The 17,157-nt window shown below is 43.5% G+C and overlaps 3 protein-coding genes across 3 annotated transcripts in view; all 3 read right to left on the reverse strand.

The window, feature by feature from the left end:
- Positions 1 to 217: 217 nt before the first annotated feature.
- Positions 218 to 3,003, reverse strand: LOC118428861. Its single transcript, XM_035839103.1, has 2 exons — positions 2,931 to 3,003; positions 218 to 2,207 (listed from the first exon to the last, which is right to left on the reverse strand). The coding sequence occupies exons 1-2, from the start codon at positions 2,941 to 2,943 to the stop codon at positions 937 to 939; spliced, it is 1,284 nt and encodes a 427-aa protein (XP_035694996.1). The 5' UTR covers positions 2,944 to 3,003; the 3' UTR covers positions 218 to 936.
- A 1,445-nt stretch (positions 3,004 to 4,448) lies between these two features.
- On the reverse strand, positions 4,449 to 5,470 carry LOC118429313 (polycystin-2-like). The gene is made up of 3 exons (XM_035839795.1): positions 5,309 to 5,470; positions 4,667 to 4,828; positions 4,449 to 4,454 (listed from the first exon to the last, which is right to left on the reverse strand). Exons 1-3 carry the CDS (start codon positions 5,465 to 5,467, stop codon positions 4,449 to 4,451), a joined length of 327 nt encoding a protein of 108 aa, XP_035695688.1. The 5' UTR covers positions 5,468 to 5,470.
- Positions 5,471 to 5,944: 474 nt separating this feature from the next.
- Positions 5,945 to 17,157, reverse strand: part of LOC118429314 — a 32,318-nt gene continuing 21,105 nt past the window's right edge. The window contains exons 17-29 of the mRNA XM_035839796.1: positions 16,765 to 16,975; positions 16,037 to 16,192; positions 15,511 to 15,626; positions 14,905 to 15,135; positions 13,882 to 14,052; positions 12,855 to 13,015; positions 12,161 to 12,320; positions 11,387 to 11,572; positions 9,672 to 10,847; positions 9,088 to 9,223; positions 8,705 to 8,925; positions 7,523 to 7,691; positions 5,945 to 6,988 (exon numbers count right to left, since the gene is read on the reverse strand). Coding sequence (XP_035695689.1) covers positions 6,018 to 6,988; positions 7,523 to 7,691; positions 8,705 to 8,925; positions 9,088 to 9,223; positions 9,672 to 10,847; positions 11,387 to 11,572; positions 12,161 to 12,320; positions 12,855 to 13,015; positions 13,882 to 14,052; positions 14,905 to 15,135; positions 15,511 to 15,626; positions 16,037 to 16,192; positions 16,765 to 16,975 — 4,065 coding nt within the window. The 3' untranslated portion in view covers positions 5,945 to 6,017. The remainder of the gene's footprint in view (positions 6,989 to 7,522; positions 7,692 to 8,704; positions 8,926 to 9,087; positions 9,224 to 9,671; positions 10,848 to 11,386; positions 11,573 to 12,160; positions 12,321 to 12,854; positions 13,016 to 13,881; positions 14,053 to 14,904; positions 15,136 to 15,510; positions 15,627 to 16,036; positions 16,193 to 16,764; positions 16,976 to 17,157) is intronic.

A 17,157-nucleotide genomic window follows, 5' to 3' on the forward strand; every position in this document is an offset into this window, starting at 1 on the left:
CTGACACTACTTTTGTAATTTTCAATGAACAGGTGCTGTTTCTGTACAGTAATTGTGTTTTTGTACATTTTTCAAGCTGAAAACTTTTTATTCTTTATGTTTTGGATTAGCCCTTACCTTTACCCCACCATTGTACAATTTTTATTTCGCCCTCTCGCTCCATATTTTTTATGAAAAAATCTGTGAACCAAGAAATTAACTTGGTGTGGCCTAAGATTATTCTGAAGATGGGTAAAATCATCTAGTAGGTAATACAAGCACTTACTACATTGCAAGTACATGTATTTTTATAAGTTCTACACCAAGTTAATAACTCCACATTCACACGTCAAGGTCTTAGCTTGGCCCAGTATATGAGCTGTGTCAATATTAATTAGTAAAACTGACAAACATGTGCATACCAACGTCACTTGCAGTGGACATGGTACATTTTGTATCTGCTTTCAAACACTTTGTTTGATCATTTTGCTGTTGGCTTTTTCTCATATGATATGTAAGTTTTTAACACTCGACACTTAACACTTTTTAACAATACATGTAGCATGCTCTTTTATCTAAATTAAAAGTGAGAAAAAACAAGACTTATTGACCTTTACAGAGACCTTACACCAAGAAACATTAATGGCCCACATTACTTTGTGGCTGTCAGTACAGTACATTATACATGTATCTATACACATATTTGTAATGGTAAACTTCCACACTTTCCTTTCACTAGCAATGCTATATTACGTCCTAACACCGTTCACAAACTTCATTCAAACTCTATGGTGGCTTGCACGGCTAAAATCAAAGGGTAAAGTCATGAAGTTGGTACATATTTGATGAGATTGACAAGGACTGTACATGTGTTATATCTGTGCATCGGGACAATTGAGGAACGAAAGACTGTTACAAGAAGCTTAAGGTTTGAATGTAGTCCAATTTAAAGACCCTCTATTTGTCGTCATTCTCTTCTATGTCATTCGACGCCTCTTCAGTCGGCGTAGGGTTATCATCGTTCTCTAGGTAATCCGCCTCTCCAGACGAATTTTCAGGCTTGAAATCTCTCTCCTTGTTCCGTGTTGGCGACTCCAGATCTGGAGAGGCCGTTCTCGGTGTGAGTTCAGGGCTATGGCGCGGTGTGAACGGAGGCAGATCCAATGATCCATCGGAACTGTTGACTTCCGAAATGCTCCCGACCATAGAGTGCCGTGACTTCAGCTTCCTAACTCTTCCACGACGCCTGTTTTTAACCAGCTCGACGGTCGTACTACCTTCGCGTGACGGGAGAAACGGTCGAGGTGGAGGAGGGTACGGTGGAGAAGGACAGTCGGTATCAACAGGACTGCTTGCCGCAGATCTGGCTCCGGCACGCTCCCATAGGGCGTCGCCAAAATCTTCGGCCTGCTTGTTCTTTCCTTGATCTCTTTTAGGAGACACTGAGCTTGTACGAGTCATTTTCTTTCGGCGATCAGAGCGAGATTTCTTCTCAGGTTGCTTTTTGTGAATGCTTGATACCCTTGGTGATATAGGAGGCTTAGAGGAAAGAGGGAGGCCTTCCGTTTCTATATCAAGCGTTTTCTTGGTCGATCCTTTCGGCGAACGTCCCTCAAGATGGCTTCCAGCGAGTTGCGAGTCAGGGTCAACATCCGTTAAGTCGTTCACGCTAGACGATTCTTTGGAGGCAATGTGCACAATCACATCAACCGAGAGCGACGTACTGACTTTGTGATAAAACCTCTTCTCATCGCTTTTAGAAGGTTCGTTCTTAGCAGAAGAAGTTGAAAGAAGTACATTGCCAATCGTAGACGGGGTCTTCTTGTTTTCATAACTTTCGGGCGACGAAGTTGCTCTGGGCGACGCTGGACTTGTTGATGATATGCGGTCTGTTGGAGTGCTCCCTCTCGAAAGAATTTGATCTCTCGGATGTCCTAGCGGTGTCTGCCCGTGTTGCAGCTGCAATTCGAAGCTTTGGAGGCTGGCCGTGGGACTTGTTGCATCATTGCTAAGGTATCTTAGCTCAGCATCAACATCTCCTGAATCTGACACTTCCGGCGAAGATCGCTGGGTGGCGCTCTGTGATGGTTCCATCACGTCACCACCATACTGGTCGTACACGTAGTGTAGAAGATGTTCAACTCGACCCGGCAGGTCCGTAACGTCGTAGGTGTAGGCTGGGTTGGTAGGGTTGTCTACGAATCCCTCCATCAGGTCTGTCTCTGTGGCTAAGAATAAAGCTATGTTGGTTTATATGTAAAGCATCTTGCATTATTCAAGCTGGTTCCAGCTTATTACAACTTATTTTCCTTCCCTGTTGGAATTTCAGATCAAGAAATAGTCGCTCTTTTTATCTTGAGATAAACTACTTTTCCATGTCATTTGATAAATTTTGGTAACCTTATTACCAGGTTCTCTCTATCCTCTAGTATTATAACGTTATATAGAAATCAACGGAAAACTTAGAGTATCTAAATAAAGAGACTCTTTTTACACAACCAATGCTTTATTCTCACCGACGTTTCGGTGACCGTCTGTCACCTTCTTAATGTTATGGATGTATTACACTCCTTTACGTTTGGGACCGCATTGTAAATATGTGCATAAAGGTGTCTAAACATATGTACTTTTCGTTTTGTGACCGCATCTGAACTGTGAGCAGCAACACCTGTCCTGCAGTACAATGTGAACCAGTCAGAATTGCCCTGAAGAAGGTGACCGACGGTCACCGAAACGTCGGTGAGAATAAAGCATTGGTTGTGTAAAAAACAAGTCCTTTCTTTATTCGGTTATTCAGTGACGTACCAACCTGATGAAACTGTTCAAGTATCTACTTTTCAGAACTGTATCACACTAAAGGTATTTGCACCAAATAGCTTATTACATGTGACAACTGCAATTACCAGCATCGTACCAGGTTCTATTGTGTAAGTGGCATGTATGAGAAATACCTCCTGTTCCCATGTCTTCTGTTGTATGCTCACCGTCTGGTGCAGTCCGGGAAGGCGGCAAAGGACAGGTGACCACCTGTAAAAGGAATTTTTTGTTTATTTTATGTCATACTTGCGTACAGCATTCAAGGCTTACCTTATGAGTAACGTCTTCGGACGGGGCTGGGTTTTTTTTTTGGGGGGGGGGGGGTGTCGGGAAAGGGAGTTTGCTGTGGAAGGGAGTTTGCCGTGATAGCGAGTTTTCCCACTTTCCCGACACAAGAGACCATAGCCAACGTTGAAAATCGCGAACCAACGCCGCCCCCCCCCCCCAAAAAAAAAGCCCCGTCTGAAGACTGCAAGGGAGTCTAATATTTCTTGTGTGACGATAGCTGACATTTTCTTGTATAGACTGATACTACTGGGGTAACAAGTCTATGTGTGACGTGTCATCACGATGTAACCTATTGCATCATCATTTTGCATTAAAAACAAAACGGTCTTTTGGGAAACAACTATCTCATCCTCTCCTCATGTTCAGCACCAAGGACAGGCATGTTCGTCTGTGTGTAGATGGTGTTTAGCAACATGAACAGGTGTTATTGTGTGTGTGTGTGTGTGTGTGTGTGTGTGTGTGTGTGTGTGTGGATGTGTGTACACGTGTATGTGTGCGAGGGTGTGCGCGCGTGTGTATGTATGTGTCTGCGTGCACGTGTGTGCGCGTGTGTGTGTTTGTGTGTGTTATGTCGCTAATGGTCCCAAATTAGTCGTTATAGCATCGCTGCAAATCTCATTTTGATTCTCGATCATTGTGATTATGTTTTAAATCAATATTAATACTGCGATTTCCAACAAATTCATCACGAGCCGAACCTGATAAAGTGAAATTCCGGACGTGGTCATTTTTTTTCGTAGCGGTCACGTATTTTACCCATGCGTCGCACGTAACGCTGTGCCCGCAAGAGAAAATCGCAAAGTTGCCGCAAAAATTTGTCGCCAGCAGGCGCAGCTCAGTGAGATACCCGCTTTAGTCATTACATATTGTACGACAAATAAACGCAAGTAGTATACTAGAAAGGCAACATTTTTGAAAAAAATGCAGGATGTGGGCGAAGGGAAAAGAAAGCAAAAATCGCAGGAAAAGAAGCAACAAGAAAGGCAACATTTTCGCGAAAATGCAGCAAAAAGAAAAAAAAATTAAAAAACATTGTCTGTCCACGGATTCGATCCCGGAGCGTTGGCTTACCACGCGTGAATAATCCCATTGAGCCAGTGCTACAACATGTTACGAGCGCACGTTTTAACAGGTATGGAAATGTATTGCGTTGCTTGAAAAAAACCGCGAGCTTCCGCTGGCTATTTTTCTCGCTTATAATCGAAGGTATTTCATTAAAACTTGGACAGAATACTAGAATATTTTTTGTGGGGCATTTTTATGTTGTTATTTAGCCGATTAGATGCTCTGAACTTGCTGCATTTTCAACGTTTTTGTGATACTGCGCTGCCGAGTGCCATTTTGTGACCTGTGCGTTGATAGGTTTACCCCTGACGTATCCACCAGGCAGTCAGAATGTTAGCCAATCAAAAAGCTGGAAACGTGGACTGCATGCTACAGGTTCCATTTTTTCTGAGTTTTGATTGGTCGGGTGGAATATCTGTAGAGAATACTAAATGTGTGGCTTCGCCCACATTATGAAGATCAACACATGTATAAGGATGTGGGGGAAACATGTAATGACATATACACTGTAAAGTACCTCACGAGTGTTGGGAATGGGTGGACGGTCAGGCTTCGGTTGTGAAGTTGTGATCTTGCTAGATGGAGGTGACGTCTTATCCGTCACCCTGAACATTGTCTTGAGACGATGGATCATGAAGTCTGTCAGTTCATTCTCCTTCCTCAGCCTTCTTACATCATCCTTAAGAACAGCGAAAAAGATCTTGTCATGGCATGAAATGAAATATCTTTTAAATGGAATATAATGGTGACAGTGTAGGTTGTACCTTCTGTATACACGGACATGCTGATACCAAGTGATATTGTATATTGTAGGCACACATATTGATATGGTACCTAACTATAAGGTCCAAAGCTGTGTCTCTTCTTCCCAAGCACAATAGCTTTCTATTAACAACAAATCAACACCAAGTATCAAAACCGGAATTTCCACTGCAGTAGCCGCCAGAGGGCCAAAATCTAATATTTTTTTCTTCTTTTGTCACAGTCAACAAACTTAAAAAATTGAAACCGATAGCATCCATCCAGCCGTTCTTGTGTTATGTTGTCACACATGCGCGCACACACGCGCGCACACGGACGCACGCACACACACACACGGACGCACGCACACATATACATACACAAATGCTATATTTCACTGACATAATAAATGTCGTACCTTGACGTGTTTGATAGAGTCCACGAGTATAGCCAGGAACATGTTGACCATAACCAGCACCAGTGTCAGGATGAAGGTCAGCAGGAACACACAGCTCAGCGGACTCGCCTTCAGCACCCAGGTCAGGTCCACGTCACCGAGGAGGATCGCAAACATCATCTCCAGACTTGCCTATATGTACGTACAAATAACGATATCGGTATAAAAATAAACGTTGCTGAGTTACTGCTTTGAAGTTCTGTAGGGCGGTGCACATTTCCGTTTCTGTATCCCTTGGGCCACACACATTTATTCAACCATTGCAGCGAGGGGGAATCCACTGGTAGTGTATGCAGTCTGTATGTCGCACCTACACTGGGTGATAAGCAGAGAAAACAGTACATACAACTTAAGAGCCTTTGGATCGGCCTCGAATCAAACTCACTTCTGGTGAACAATTAATTCATTTCTCTATTGAGCTAGTCTTTGTTGTTATAGTTCATGTTGTACTACCTAATATGCTAGTGGCACATACGTCACCAAGTCTCCTTGCTTTTGCAGGGAGAGATTGCTAGCCCTTTCCTCTTTAACGTGCTTGAGGCACCTCGAACATGGAACTCCCATTTTAGATCCCTTCAGGAATACGCTGCAGCCCCAACAGAGATGCCCTTCTCAAGAGTACAGTATGGGTCTCCCAGTTACCAACTAATTGTAAGAAAGGAAATAGTTCTTAACGTACCTGAAAAGTCCCAAAGCCTGCAAGGACCGTCCCAAGCAGGAGGTAGGTAACCTGACAATACGCCAAGAAGATGACGAAAAACATGACGGTGAATTGGACAAGCTCATTGGTCGCCCGTCTGATGACGTAGGAGAGCATGGCCATCCGTCCGTTAAAGCGCAAGAGCGTCAGGAACTTGACTATGGAGGCGAACACCAAACAGGAAATGACGTAACTGTAGACATCGTTCCACCACGCGGCAGACTGGAAGTTGACAAAGCCCCCTCTTTCTTTTAACATGTACAAAGCGTCGTTACTGAAAGTCGTTCTTACTCCGTAAAGTACGATGGCCGATACCTCCAATGCAATGAACGGTACCTCTACGCAGTTCCAAAAACTTCTGAAATATTCCCTTCTCTTTCGTCTAATTCTCCTTCCCTCTCGTCCAATGAAATACAGCACGAACATGCAGTACAAGGCCTTGCACGTGATAACCACGGGATCAACACCATGCAGTCGGACGCTTTGGATTCTGGGATGCTTAGTGACGTCACCAACGGTTGTAAACTCTATGACAACCGTTACCGCGATGAAGAGACTGGATGACGGACTGTAGAGTGAAAACTCGACAAACACAGCTCTTGTGTACTTGTCAAGCCAGCCAGTTTTCTTTAGACCAGAAATTTGCGTCTTGGCATTTTTGGCGTTGTTCTTTAAGATTACAGCGTATCCACCACCCCTGTAAAGATGTACATCACCATAGAATGCTGCTGAAGTCAAATCGACAGCGTCTCCATACGTCCAGGGCCTGAGGTCGCCCGCCTTTGTCGTTTTGGCTTGATTGACGTTGTTGCTATGGTTACTAAGTTTTGTTTGATGTACCCATCCTGGCGACATGGAACGCGTGTCCTCATTGGTCCAGGAGTAGTCAACGTTGCACTCCGGTACAGTTGCTCTCATCGCCACAGGTATTGTGCACTGGTCTGCGATGGAAATACAAGTATATTGTCCGTTTTAAAGCTTTCGACCATGCTTTAAATCGTGCAAAACAACTACAAAATGAGCAGATATATGCTGTAAATTACAAAAAATATACAAGAAAACGGATACAAGTTATGCTGTAGAATTTCAGAGCCAGTCCCCAAGTCCCCAAGAAATAATGAAGAGTCTACTGTTCATGCTAGTATACCATATGTTTAGTAATTTAAATCGGTACGTAAACATATGTGTTTAGTTCAACCTTCTTGACCACTTAGCTTTAAAACCCTTTTAGCAAGCTCGCATCTAGTTTTGGGCTTCCCAAAGGATGTAATCGATCAATATAGTCGAATAGCATGACCTAATGATAATTAAAACGTGATAAGATACCATGGTGCATATGATCAATTGTTTTGGTTAATTGTAAACACACATTGGGAAAATACAAGTAAAATGCAAAAGTAAGATGACCATACTGTCGAAATGATAAACGCAATGAAAAATATCCTCCTAAATATAAAAAAAAGTTGATCTTTTACTTGGAATCACTCTGAGCTGGCGAAGTCGAACTGTTCCCACTCGGAAAGAGGTCCCAACGAACTTCCTGTGACGTAACGGCACACTGGTATTCCTGTAGGTGACGTCAGGGTACAGGTTCGGTAGTAGTATCTCCTCCGCCCACATCCACAAGCCGTCCGCTGTGTGTATCTGTAAGACATCACCATCAAGTAAATGTTGGTGACATAATAGTAACTTTTGTGTTGCAAAATTTATCAACAATACGTGTTGGCGACACACTCAATTCGTTGATTTATTCACATGGCACCAAAACAAATAATACAAAGCAAGCAAATCAAATTATACAAATGTAATTGAGTTATAAAATGAACAAAGGTTTCCGAGGCATTTAAAACAGATAAGGTGACACTGCAAAATAGTTGGCACGTAAGTTTGTAAAAAGTTTGAAATCTGTTAACAATGATTGGACATTAAGTGATATTTGAGAAATTTTTTTGTCGTTTTCCTCTAAAAGCTAAATGCAATCATGTATCATCTGACAGGTTATCAATGCCTATAACAAAAACGACTTCGGAACCCCAGACGGGGGCCGATACCGACTTCTGGGCCCTATATATCTATCCATTACAATGTGTCATATTAGAACATTGATGAAAAACCTCATTGAACTGCCTGCTCTTCAGATACATGTTAGTTACAGACCGGTAGAGATAATACGCATGGTCTGCTCTGTTTAATAGAGGCTGACAATGAGACGGGGGTGGAAACCAACTTCTGGGCCCTATATATAACCATGACTATGTCTCATATTGAAATGATGCGTAGAATACTGATAAAAAACCTCCTTGAACTGAAGGTGCTAGTTACAAACCGGTGTAGGTAGTACACCTGACCGCCTTTGTTATACCCCCGCCACATGTAGCGGAAATCGATCGGACGACGAGTCTGTGAGCTCTAAATTACAAGGAGGCATGACCCTGACGGGAAGGGGGGAACCCTGCCATTTCTTCGTCGGCATCAGGGTCATGCCTCCTCGTAATTTAGAGTTCGCAGACTCGTGCTCCGATCGATTTTCGCTACATGTGACGGGGGTATTATAGAGACTGGCGATGAGACGGGGGTGGATACCGACCCTACATATGCCTGTTACTCAGTCATGTATGTCTCATACGGTAACGATAAGTAGGATACTGATGACAAACCTCTTTGAACTGCCTGTTCTCCAGGAAGGTGTTAGTTACAGACCGGTGCAGATAGTACGCATGGCTGCCCCTGTTGTATAGGCAGACGATAACGATGACAGACAGGAACGCCAGGTGAAGTGCCGTGGTCCTCAGCACGTCCTCCACCTTAAGTTCTTTTATCCTGACCTCACGGGCTGAGCGGAGTCGGTCCTGCTTCAGGGGCTGTAGATGTGGTCCATCTGTAGGGTGAGATGAGACTGATATAAAAATGGGTTGAGTAGAACGGAAGTTTGTTGTTGCCCATTGCCATAACATATGAGTATACTTAGCATATGCGGAATGAAAGCATGGTTAGCAACGCTTGGCAAAATCTTTTTCAGAGAGAAAATAACAACACAAACTTTGGTTATGTGTGTCAGGAACTTCTGCCTCCGGTTCTTCGTCCGCACCCAGCTGGTTGTCGTTGTCCTCCTTTTCTGTTTCTTCTTCGTCTGATTTCTTTACTATGAGTGACACCAGAGCGGCCATCACTAATACCTAGAGCGGGAAGGAAAATAGACTGTAAGAGACAAAAATGACATTACAAATGTAGTCATTTAAGATAAGTCTGAAACATCTGGAACCGGAGCCCTGTTTTTAGAAATGGAATGTGCTATCATTAAGACTGGTATAAAATGAGTTAGAATGTTATTGTAACTTCAAGCTAGCTTGCAGTCTTGTGATTTTCAGGGACACATGAAAAAAGGCCATGTGGCCTGAATTCTACTGGTAAAAAAATATTTAAAAAGTAAATGTTAAAGGCGAAATCACTGCGGCAAATGTCACACTTTTTAAATATAAATATAAATAGTACATTTGCGAAAATGAAAATATTCTAAGATTAGAAATGCAACCATTGACGCTAAAGAAGCATACATTTAAGTACTTGATTAGTTGTGAAGAGGGTGACAAAAAACAGATGTTGGGATAGCAAGAAGATACTTACTTTAACTGGTTGTACAACCAAAGCATCTTGGAAGAACGTCATCAAGAAGGTCACCAGCCACTGAGTGGACTTTTCGTACCCCCACTCTAGCGAGTAGAGTATGGTAAAGAACCCAGACAGCATAACTCCTCCGTACACAATGACGTAGGCAACCCACAGGAACCAATGTGGAAGCAGAAACGGCTTCTTCTTTTTCTTTGTTGTTTGCTTCTTCTCTTTAGTCTGAGGTTTTGCCTTCTTCTTCTCTGATTTGTTGTTCTGTTCTTCACACCTTATGGCCTCTTCATACCGGGCTATGCTTTCCTCTAAGCGTACGTAGAGAGGTTTTAGTTCTTTGCCTTCGGCGGTGTCAAATTTGTCCAGCAACTCAGTTGATGCCGACTTGGCTTTATCCATGCTGGCTTCAGTCTTGTCATAGGGAAGGATTTGCTTTGACCTTGGTATGGATGACGTACGTTTAAGGGCTCGTCCACGCTTTCCTGTAGAAATAGGCTCAGGCTTAAGTGGGTTGTCTTGGATTCTTTGTGTGCAAGCACATTGCACGGAACGTTTCTCTTTGAAACCTCTGTGACCACCGTGCACACCTTCTGATGGTGCAGTAGAACCCATGGAAACGCAGTCTTGTCGTTCATTGGGAGTGGCAAACGTGTCTCTTGACCGTCGATTCCTGAGTGTCTTCGTTTGTCTAGCATGTAGAGTCCTTACTTGCTGTGCAACATCATTACCTGGTGTCGACGCTTCAGTTTCTGAACTTTTATCAGTCTTTTGTCCTAACGGTTCTCCATTTGTATCTACCAATGGGGCCAAAGACTGGCGACGATTTGTCTTTTGTAAGTCACTGACTTCTTTCTCTTCCCCTGTTGGTTGATGGTTAAGACACTTCCGGGAATCTTGTTCTCTTGTAGCAATGCTCATAGCTGGAGAAACTTTGTGCGGCGATCTCACATCTTTTGCAACTACCCTTTGCTTATTTTCTGTTTCATTCGAAGGCTGCTCATCGTTTTCTACCTCGTCGTAGGACGTCTTTTTGGTGCCTCCTTTCGTCAATGATGACGAGCTTGTTGCTTTGATGTTTTTGCCATAATTCCCTTTGCTTGGAGCTACCTGCTCTTTGGCTCGGAGTTTACGGAAGATGTTCACCACAAGAAGGTTGACCGGTAGTACGACGAGAGTGCTCTGTAAGACAATATTGTATTTTAGATAGACAAGAAAAATGTGGCAAGTTAATATCTTATTCTATCAGTGGAACATAAGGACAGACGCTAATGGTAGTACTCTAACCTTTCAAGACTGTAGGGACAGTGTGCTGATGTGCAGGATGATGGGTAGGTAGAACCGTGATTATTACATGCTTATTTGTAATAATGATAGAAACAGTGCACATGATGCTGAAATGATAAAGTGGTTGAAAGAATAATGAGTGGGCCAATGCGACTATCCTGTGGTAAATCACTCTTCAAAACTATTGCCTGCATTTTTGTTTTCTTTGCCACACAGTTACGTTTCACTCAGTAGGAAGATCCACGATCGTTACATGCTTAGTTATTATACAAACAGTGCACATGATGTTGAAGGAATAAAAAAAGATGAGTGGGCCCAGTATACTACCCTGTGGTACACCTCCTTCAAAACTATCGTTGATGATTTTCTTTGCCACACAGTTCTTGCTTCATAAGTAAATATTAAGTAAGAGGTCATATCGAGAGTATCTTCACCTGTATACTGATGGACAGCTCTTGATAAGTAATGGAGAAAAGTCCGAGGTGTAGCCCAGGTGCGTCCGGGTCCAACGGTGCCTGGTAAAACATGCAGCTGGTGATCATACTGGTGAAGAGCAGGAGAAGGCAGCAGGACGCCCGCTGCACACGGGTGAACGTACTCCGGGTGGGGCGGGACAGAACCTGATGGAGAAGAACATACAGGCAGATCCGTCTAGGCGCAAGGTAATCTAAAGACTTAAAGCGGATTACTAAAATTGCGGCGTCGCTGCGTTCTAGAATTAGTTTTTGTTACCATTGACTTTACAATGAGAATACCATGCAAAACGTACAAGTAAAACTAAAAAGGCAACAAAACACACAAATCGATTAAATTCATTGAGCGCTTAGTCAATTAGCTCGACCACAGCAACGCCACTAGTGTGCTGCAGCTTCAGTGAGGTACCCGCCTGACAGAAGCACGTAGCTGTCTCAGATTATATTCGTTGTGGGAACGTCATACGAACACAAACTGAAGACACTGGGATAGTCGTACGAGCGCTGTACAAAATTCATTTGTCTTGTTACGGAAAGGCTGTCTTACATCCTCGTCTGCGGTTAGTCATGTCATAGCAATTCTGGGATATCAAACTTCACACGACGGCCTATGACGAATGCTACTTTGCCTTAAGACAATGATGTTTAACAGCAAATAATTTTATAGTTCCGTTTTGAACAGCTTGACTGTGAAATGTAGTATCCCTCCCTGTTCTACACCGTTATCACACGTACCGACATCCACAGATGCCCGTCGGTCATGTTCTTGCGAGAGTTGGAGACGAAGAGGTTCTGGAACTGCAGTACGTCCTCCTCTCCCGCCGCCGGTAGGAGGCGCTCCACCACTCCATCCCCCTCCTCCACAGCCAGCCACTGGCCACATAGAAAGTACGTCCTACATAAAACATACAGTTTAGAATGAGTTTGGCGTATTACATTCAATATTGTGCTTTACTCTTTAAGTTTATTACACAATGTCACTAAGCGACGTTGGATCTTTAACCACACCTAAAGCAAAAGTATTACCTTACACGCAGTAACGTTATGCAAGAGAAAATGAAGGAAACAACTGGCCATGGACAATTGAGCTGAGGTGTGCGGGTCAAAGTTGTTAGTCAGACACCCAAGTAGAAATACTAAGGGAATCCTCATCAAACATTTTGACAATGTCTTTTCAGATTTCATGATTTAAAGAACACGACCGACACAACTCTGATCACCGTTCATCCTGGCTTGTTCTTCTCACTACCTACCTACTGATTTTCTAAAGGCCGTTAACTGGAAAGTAATGTGACCGCAATGATTTGAAATTTGGTCGATATTGATAAAAAGCTTCATACAATATCATTTTTTTCTGGGTGAACGTATTGGTCACATCACCTCTAGTACGAATGGCATTTTACCCCCCCCCCTCTTTTTTCCAACTCACCGCTTCTCGGTTTGCAGATCTGTGATGATGATCTTGTCGAGGAACCATGATGCATTGCGGCCTTTGCCAGAGTTGTCATGCCAGATGCGGAGGTACTGCAGGTTGCCTAGGCAACGAGGGACGCTCAAGAGAAAGTTGTTGACACTGCCGCGATCAAAAACCTGTAGTGAAAGTTGCAACTCCATTTGTGTCAGTAAAAGATGCTGTGGAAAATTGTCTTCATATGTAAGCACTTACCATCATCTAGGTAATCTCCAAGCAGATTCTTCGATGGCATAAGATAGTACTAAACTGGCCAAGGAGTGTAGTCCGCTAAGAGGTGTACATTTGCCCGGTAGCAAAACACACTTAGCCAGCTTCACTCCTCTACCAGCTTTTAATACTATCTTATGCTACCGTAGTATCTGCTTGGAGATTACATCTAGGAACCCCATGCACTGGAACTACATCCTCTAGGAACCCCAAAATTGATGCAAGCGTGCAGAAAGATTGATTATGAACTGGTCACAAAGGTTTAAAAAATTACCAAACACACAGAATATGGTATACCGAACAATGGATTCGTCATTTTTGTTCTTTCACGTCCCCTTTGTGACTTAAGAATTGACTTTAGAATTGCCTATTACCTCCCCAACCGAAGTCGAGGTACCCACTATTACACCTAGGTGGTGGAGTGAGGAAAGTCGAGTTAAGTGCTTTTCCCAAGGGCACAAAGTCAGTGGCATAACAAGATGCGAACCAAGGACCTCTTGGTTATTGGCCAAACACCCTTCCGTTACACCACACAACTCCAAATCTATCCATGCCGTGGATAAGTCCATAGTTAAGATGCGTCAAAAAGCAGTTACACAAGCAACTGGATATAATTTTGGAAACGGTCAGACGTTTCAAACAACATCCGTTGTTTTTTCGTCAGTGACACCGTATCGCAGTAATGTTAAGTACGGATATCGCAAATAAGTAACTTATACTTAGGACATATAGTTAAGCCATTTAGAAAGCCGAAAACGAAAGTTCGTTCCAGTACCTTCTTTCCCTTGTCGTCCAGTCTCCTGGTACCGGTGTCACCCTTTTCACTCGACAGGACGAATCCTATATTGGAGCGCGTCCCCGCGTCCTTGCGCATGCCCGTATAGACTGCCAGTTGGTAGTGGTACGAGTGGCGGATGTCGTTGTCGACGAGTGGCGATACTCCCCACTAGAGTTGTAGAAAAACAATAATTTTATACACTCTCTATCGGACTTACTAAGCTGGCTATCTTCCTCCTCATCGTACATCTGGTTTACACCGGCGAGGTACAAAGTTTTCCAGTATGATCAGTATATTCATGGCAGACACTAATAAAAGTAGTCCCTGACAGTCCAATGTCTTTTTCTATCATTGTCGTTAACGTTATGTATGGTCGACCGACTGGCTATAGGAAGAAACAAACATACAAATCACGCTGTAAGAAGCAGCTACAATTCCCATTACTGAACTTGATCTTTGTTGGTCTTTGACACCTACCGACCCACGAAGAATATCATGAAGACCCATCCACAGCTTCTCGAGTTATGCCCACAAACGTCCACAGGCACTCCACCATAGCACATCCAAACATAAAATTCTTATCTTGGAGAAGCTAAACACTCTGCCACTGGAGTTGCCCCAAGATTTAACTAGCGACGCAATCCGGGAAATGAAAAATGATAACCTTCCCAGGGAATGACTCCTGGCCACATATTCTTGTTTTGCCGAATATAGTTAATTCCAATTCCAATGGCTACTCTCGCGAGAACTCAGATTCTGGAACACACTTGAGCTCGCACGAAAACGAGACTTTCGGTGGGACACGAACTCTCTTGCATACGGAAATCATGGCGTCCAATGCCCCCCCCCCCTCCATACGAACGCCTGGTGGAGGCCTCGCTGAAGCTGTCAGGGTCTTCCACCGAGGTCTTGACTTGTATACAGAGGTTTCGACTATTCCTGAGTTTTCATGGTGGAATTCCCTACAACCATAAATTTTAATTATATATAAAGCTTTTGCTTTAAGAGTTGTACATTTACCTTTACGATGTCTTTCCGGTCGGCCCTCCTAGCAAGCCCGACGACAATGAAGTACAGTCCGATGATGGAGAGTACGGTAGAGAAGACCGGCGCGTTGTCACTCAGGGATGCGAACTTTGAGAACACCGTAGAAAAGTCGATGGTGTTCGGGGGTACGACGAAGTCACTCCCGAATGATGTCAGATGCGTGCATAGACACTTCGTTCTTCCCATCGTGGACAATGGGCTGACCTATCAGAAATGACGAAAAACTTAGGAACCGTTAACCAGAAAGCTTTGAGTCCATATAATACTTCGCTATCCTAAGCTTTTAACACACATTCCAACACAAGTGGCTGATGTTCAGATGTATTTTTTGGCGACGCCTCAGGGGCGGAGCAATCAGTACGGAATTGCGATTGAGTGGCAAAATATTCTAAAAATTGCACTCACACATTCTCTGCGAAGTTGTGTTTTGGCGACAAAGTGTGAGAATGGTATTTGTAAATAGTTGCGAAGAATTCGACTGCGTCCAAAGTCATGTGCTAGTCTTAATCAAGTCTTAACTCATATTAAGATAGAAGTCTGTACGAAATCTTTATTTCTACCCGATAGCCAACATCTTACCCTGCAGCCGGTTTGCCGCCACATTTCCGTTTGAGTGTCCCAGTACCTACACCCTGACGTGAAAGTTGCCACACGGACCGTTAGGTTTGAATCTTGAGGGTCTTCTTCCGGCGGAACTGTAATATGTAACGAATACAAACAGCATGTACATATTCCTCTGTAACTGCGCTGCGTTTCTACCAAAGACATTATTATAGATGAGAAAGTCAGCATTTGCAAGCAAACACGCAATATTTACCTTTACAAAGTCTAGCCTAACAGACTACTGCTCTGTTCATTCTTGCTCAAACACAATCATATGTATGGTGACCAGCCCCTTCAACTCTGTCCTGCCACTTACTACATAACGTAATCGAACACCAAAAGCTGTCTGCTACACCTTCAGTTACCGTACTGACCGTCGTCTGGTCCTTGATTAACTCGAACAAGTAGGAGAAATTGAACAAAACAGTATATTTCCCATCCGTGAAGATTAACGGGAAAATGTATGTTCGAAAGGAAGAAGATGTTGAGGAAATATTCTTACCTCTTGCTTGTAAGCCTAGGTAGTAGGTTCCCTTCTGCAGCTGTGAGGTGTCTGGGATGAACAGGGTGTGGGACAGCTCATCAGCCGCCTCGTCACCCACGCTCTGCCATGTCTGCAGCATGTCGGCTGCTGTGGTGTCGTCCACGGCCCAAACATCTAGGAAAACACATGTACAAGTTAGAGACCAGCATCGACATATTTGCAAACATGTCTCGATGGCCTTTTCTTCTTTTTTTTATAGAAAAAGCTACACCTTAAGTTTTGATGTTTTCCTCCATGTTGTAGGCTAGCAAGAATGGTACTTGTTACCAAAATTATTGCGGTTCCAGGAAGCAAAACTCAGTTGGACTTATATATGAAGGGTTGCCTTTTCATTCCATACACACTTACTTCATAATGACTTCTGGAAGAGACCGTTGCTAGACTTGAGTGTCTGCAGGCTCCAAAGTGTGAAACGCCAAATAAACTGGGGCCTGTCCCCTTAACCCTAACCATAACCTTTGCCTTTGCCTTAACCCTATCCCTGGTCTTAAGCCTAACCGTAACCGGAAGACTTAGCCCTAATCCTAAGCCTAACCAACAACCTTATCACTAACCCAAATCCTAACCCTAACGCTAACCCTAACCTTAACCCTAACTTCACTCAAGTGCACTACCACGTAGCAAACAATGAAACAGACACAGGAAAAAATGGTTCTATACTATATTTCAGATATAATATGTCATACTCGTTTTGTTCTCGTGGGTGTCTGTCAGACGGGGTATGATCGCACGAAAGTCGAAGTCCCACGGGGTCGCCTTGCCGCCGCGCCGTAGGTACACCGCCAGCGTTACGGTGGGGTCTTCGGGATAGACGAGAACGTGCACGGAGCTGTTGTCTGTCGGTACCCGGAACGTCACGCTGAAGATCTTCAGCCATGGGAACGTCAACTCTGTGAACTGTTCAAACATTGAACTTTTATGTGCATTGCTTTGGACACATTTATGCAAATTTAGACTAAATCACTTATATCTCTCATTTTGTCCAGATTGGCAGAAAAAAGGAAAATGATCTCAATTCAGTCTTAGCTCACTGAATTATGAAGGGCTAGTCTTTCACTGGTCGTGACAGAGATAACAAA

This window comes from Branchiostoma floridae, chromosome 13 (assembly GCF_000003815.2).
Source record: "Branchiostoma floridae strain S238N-H82 chromosome 13, Bfl_VNyyK, whole genome shotgun sequence".
NCBI lineage: Eukaryota > Metazoa > Chordata > Leptocardii > Amphioxiformes > Branchiostomatidae > Branchiostoma > Branchiostoma floridae.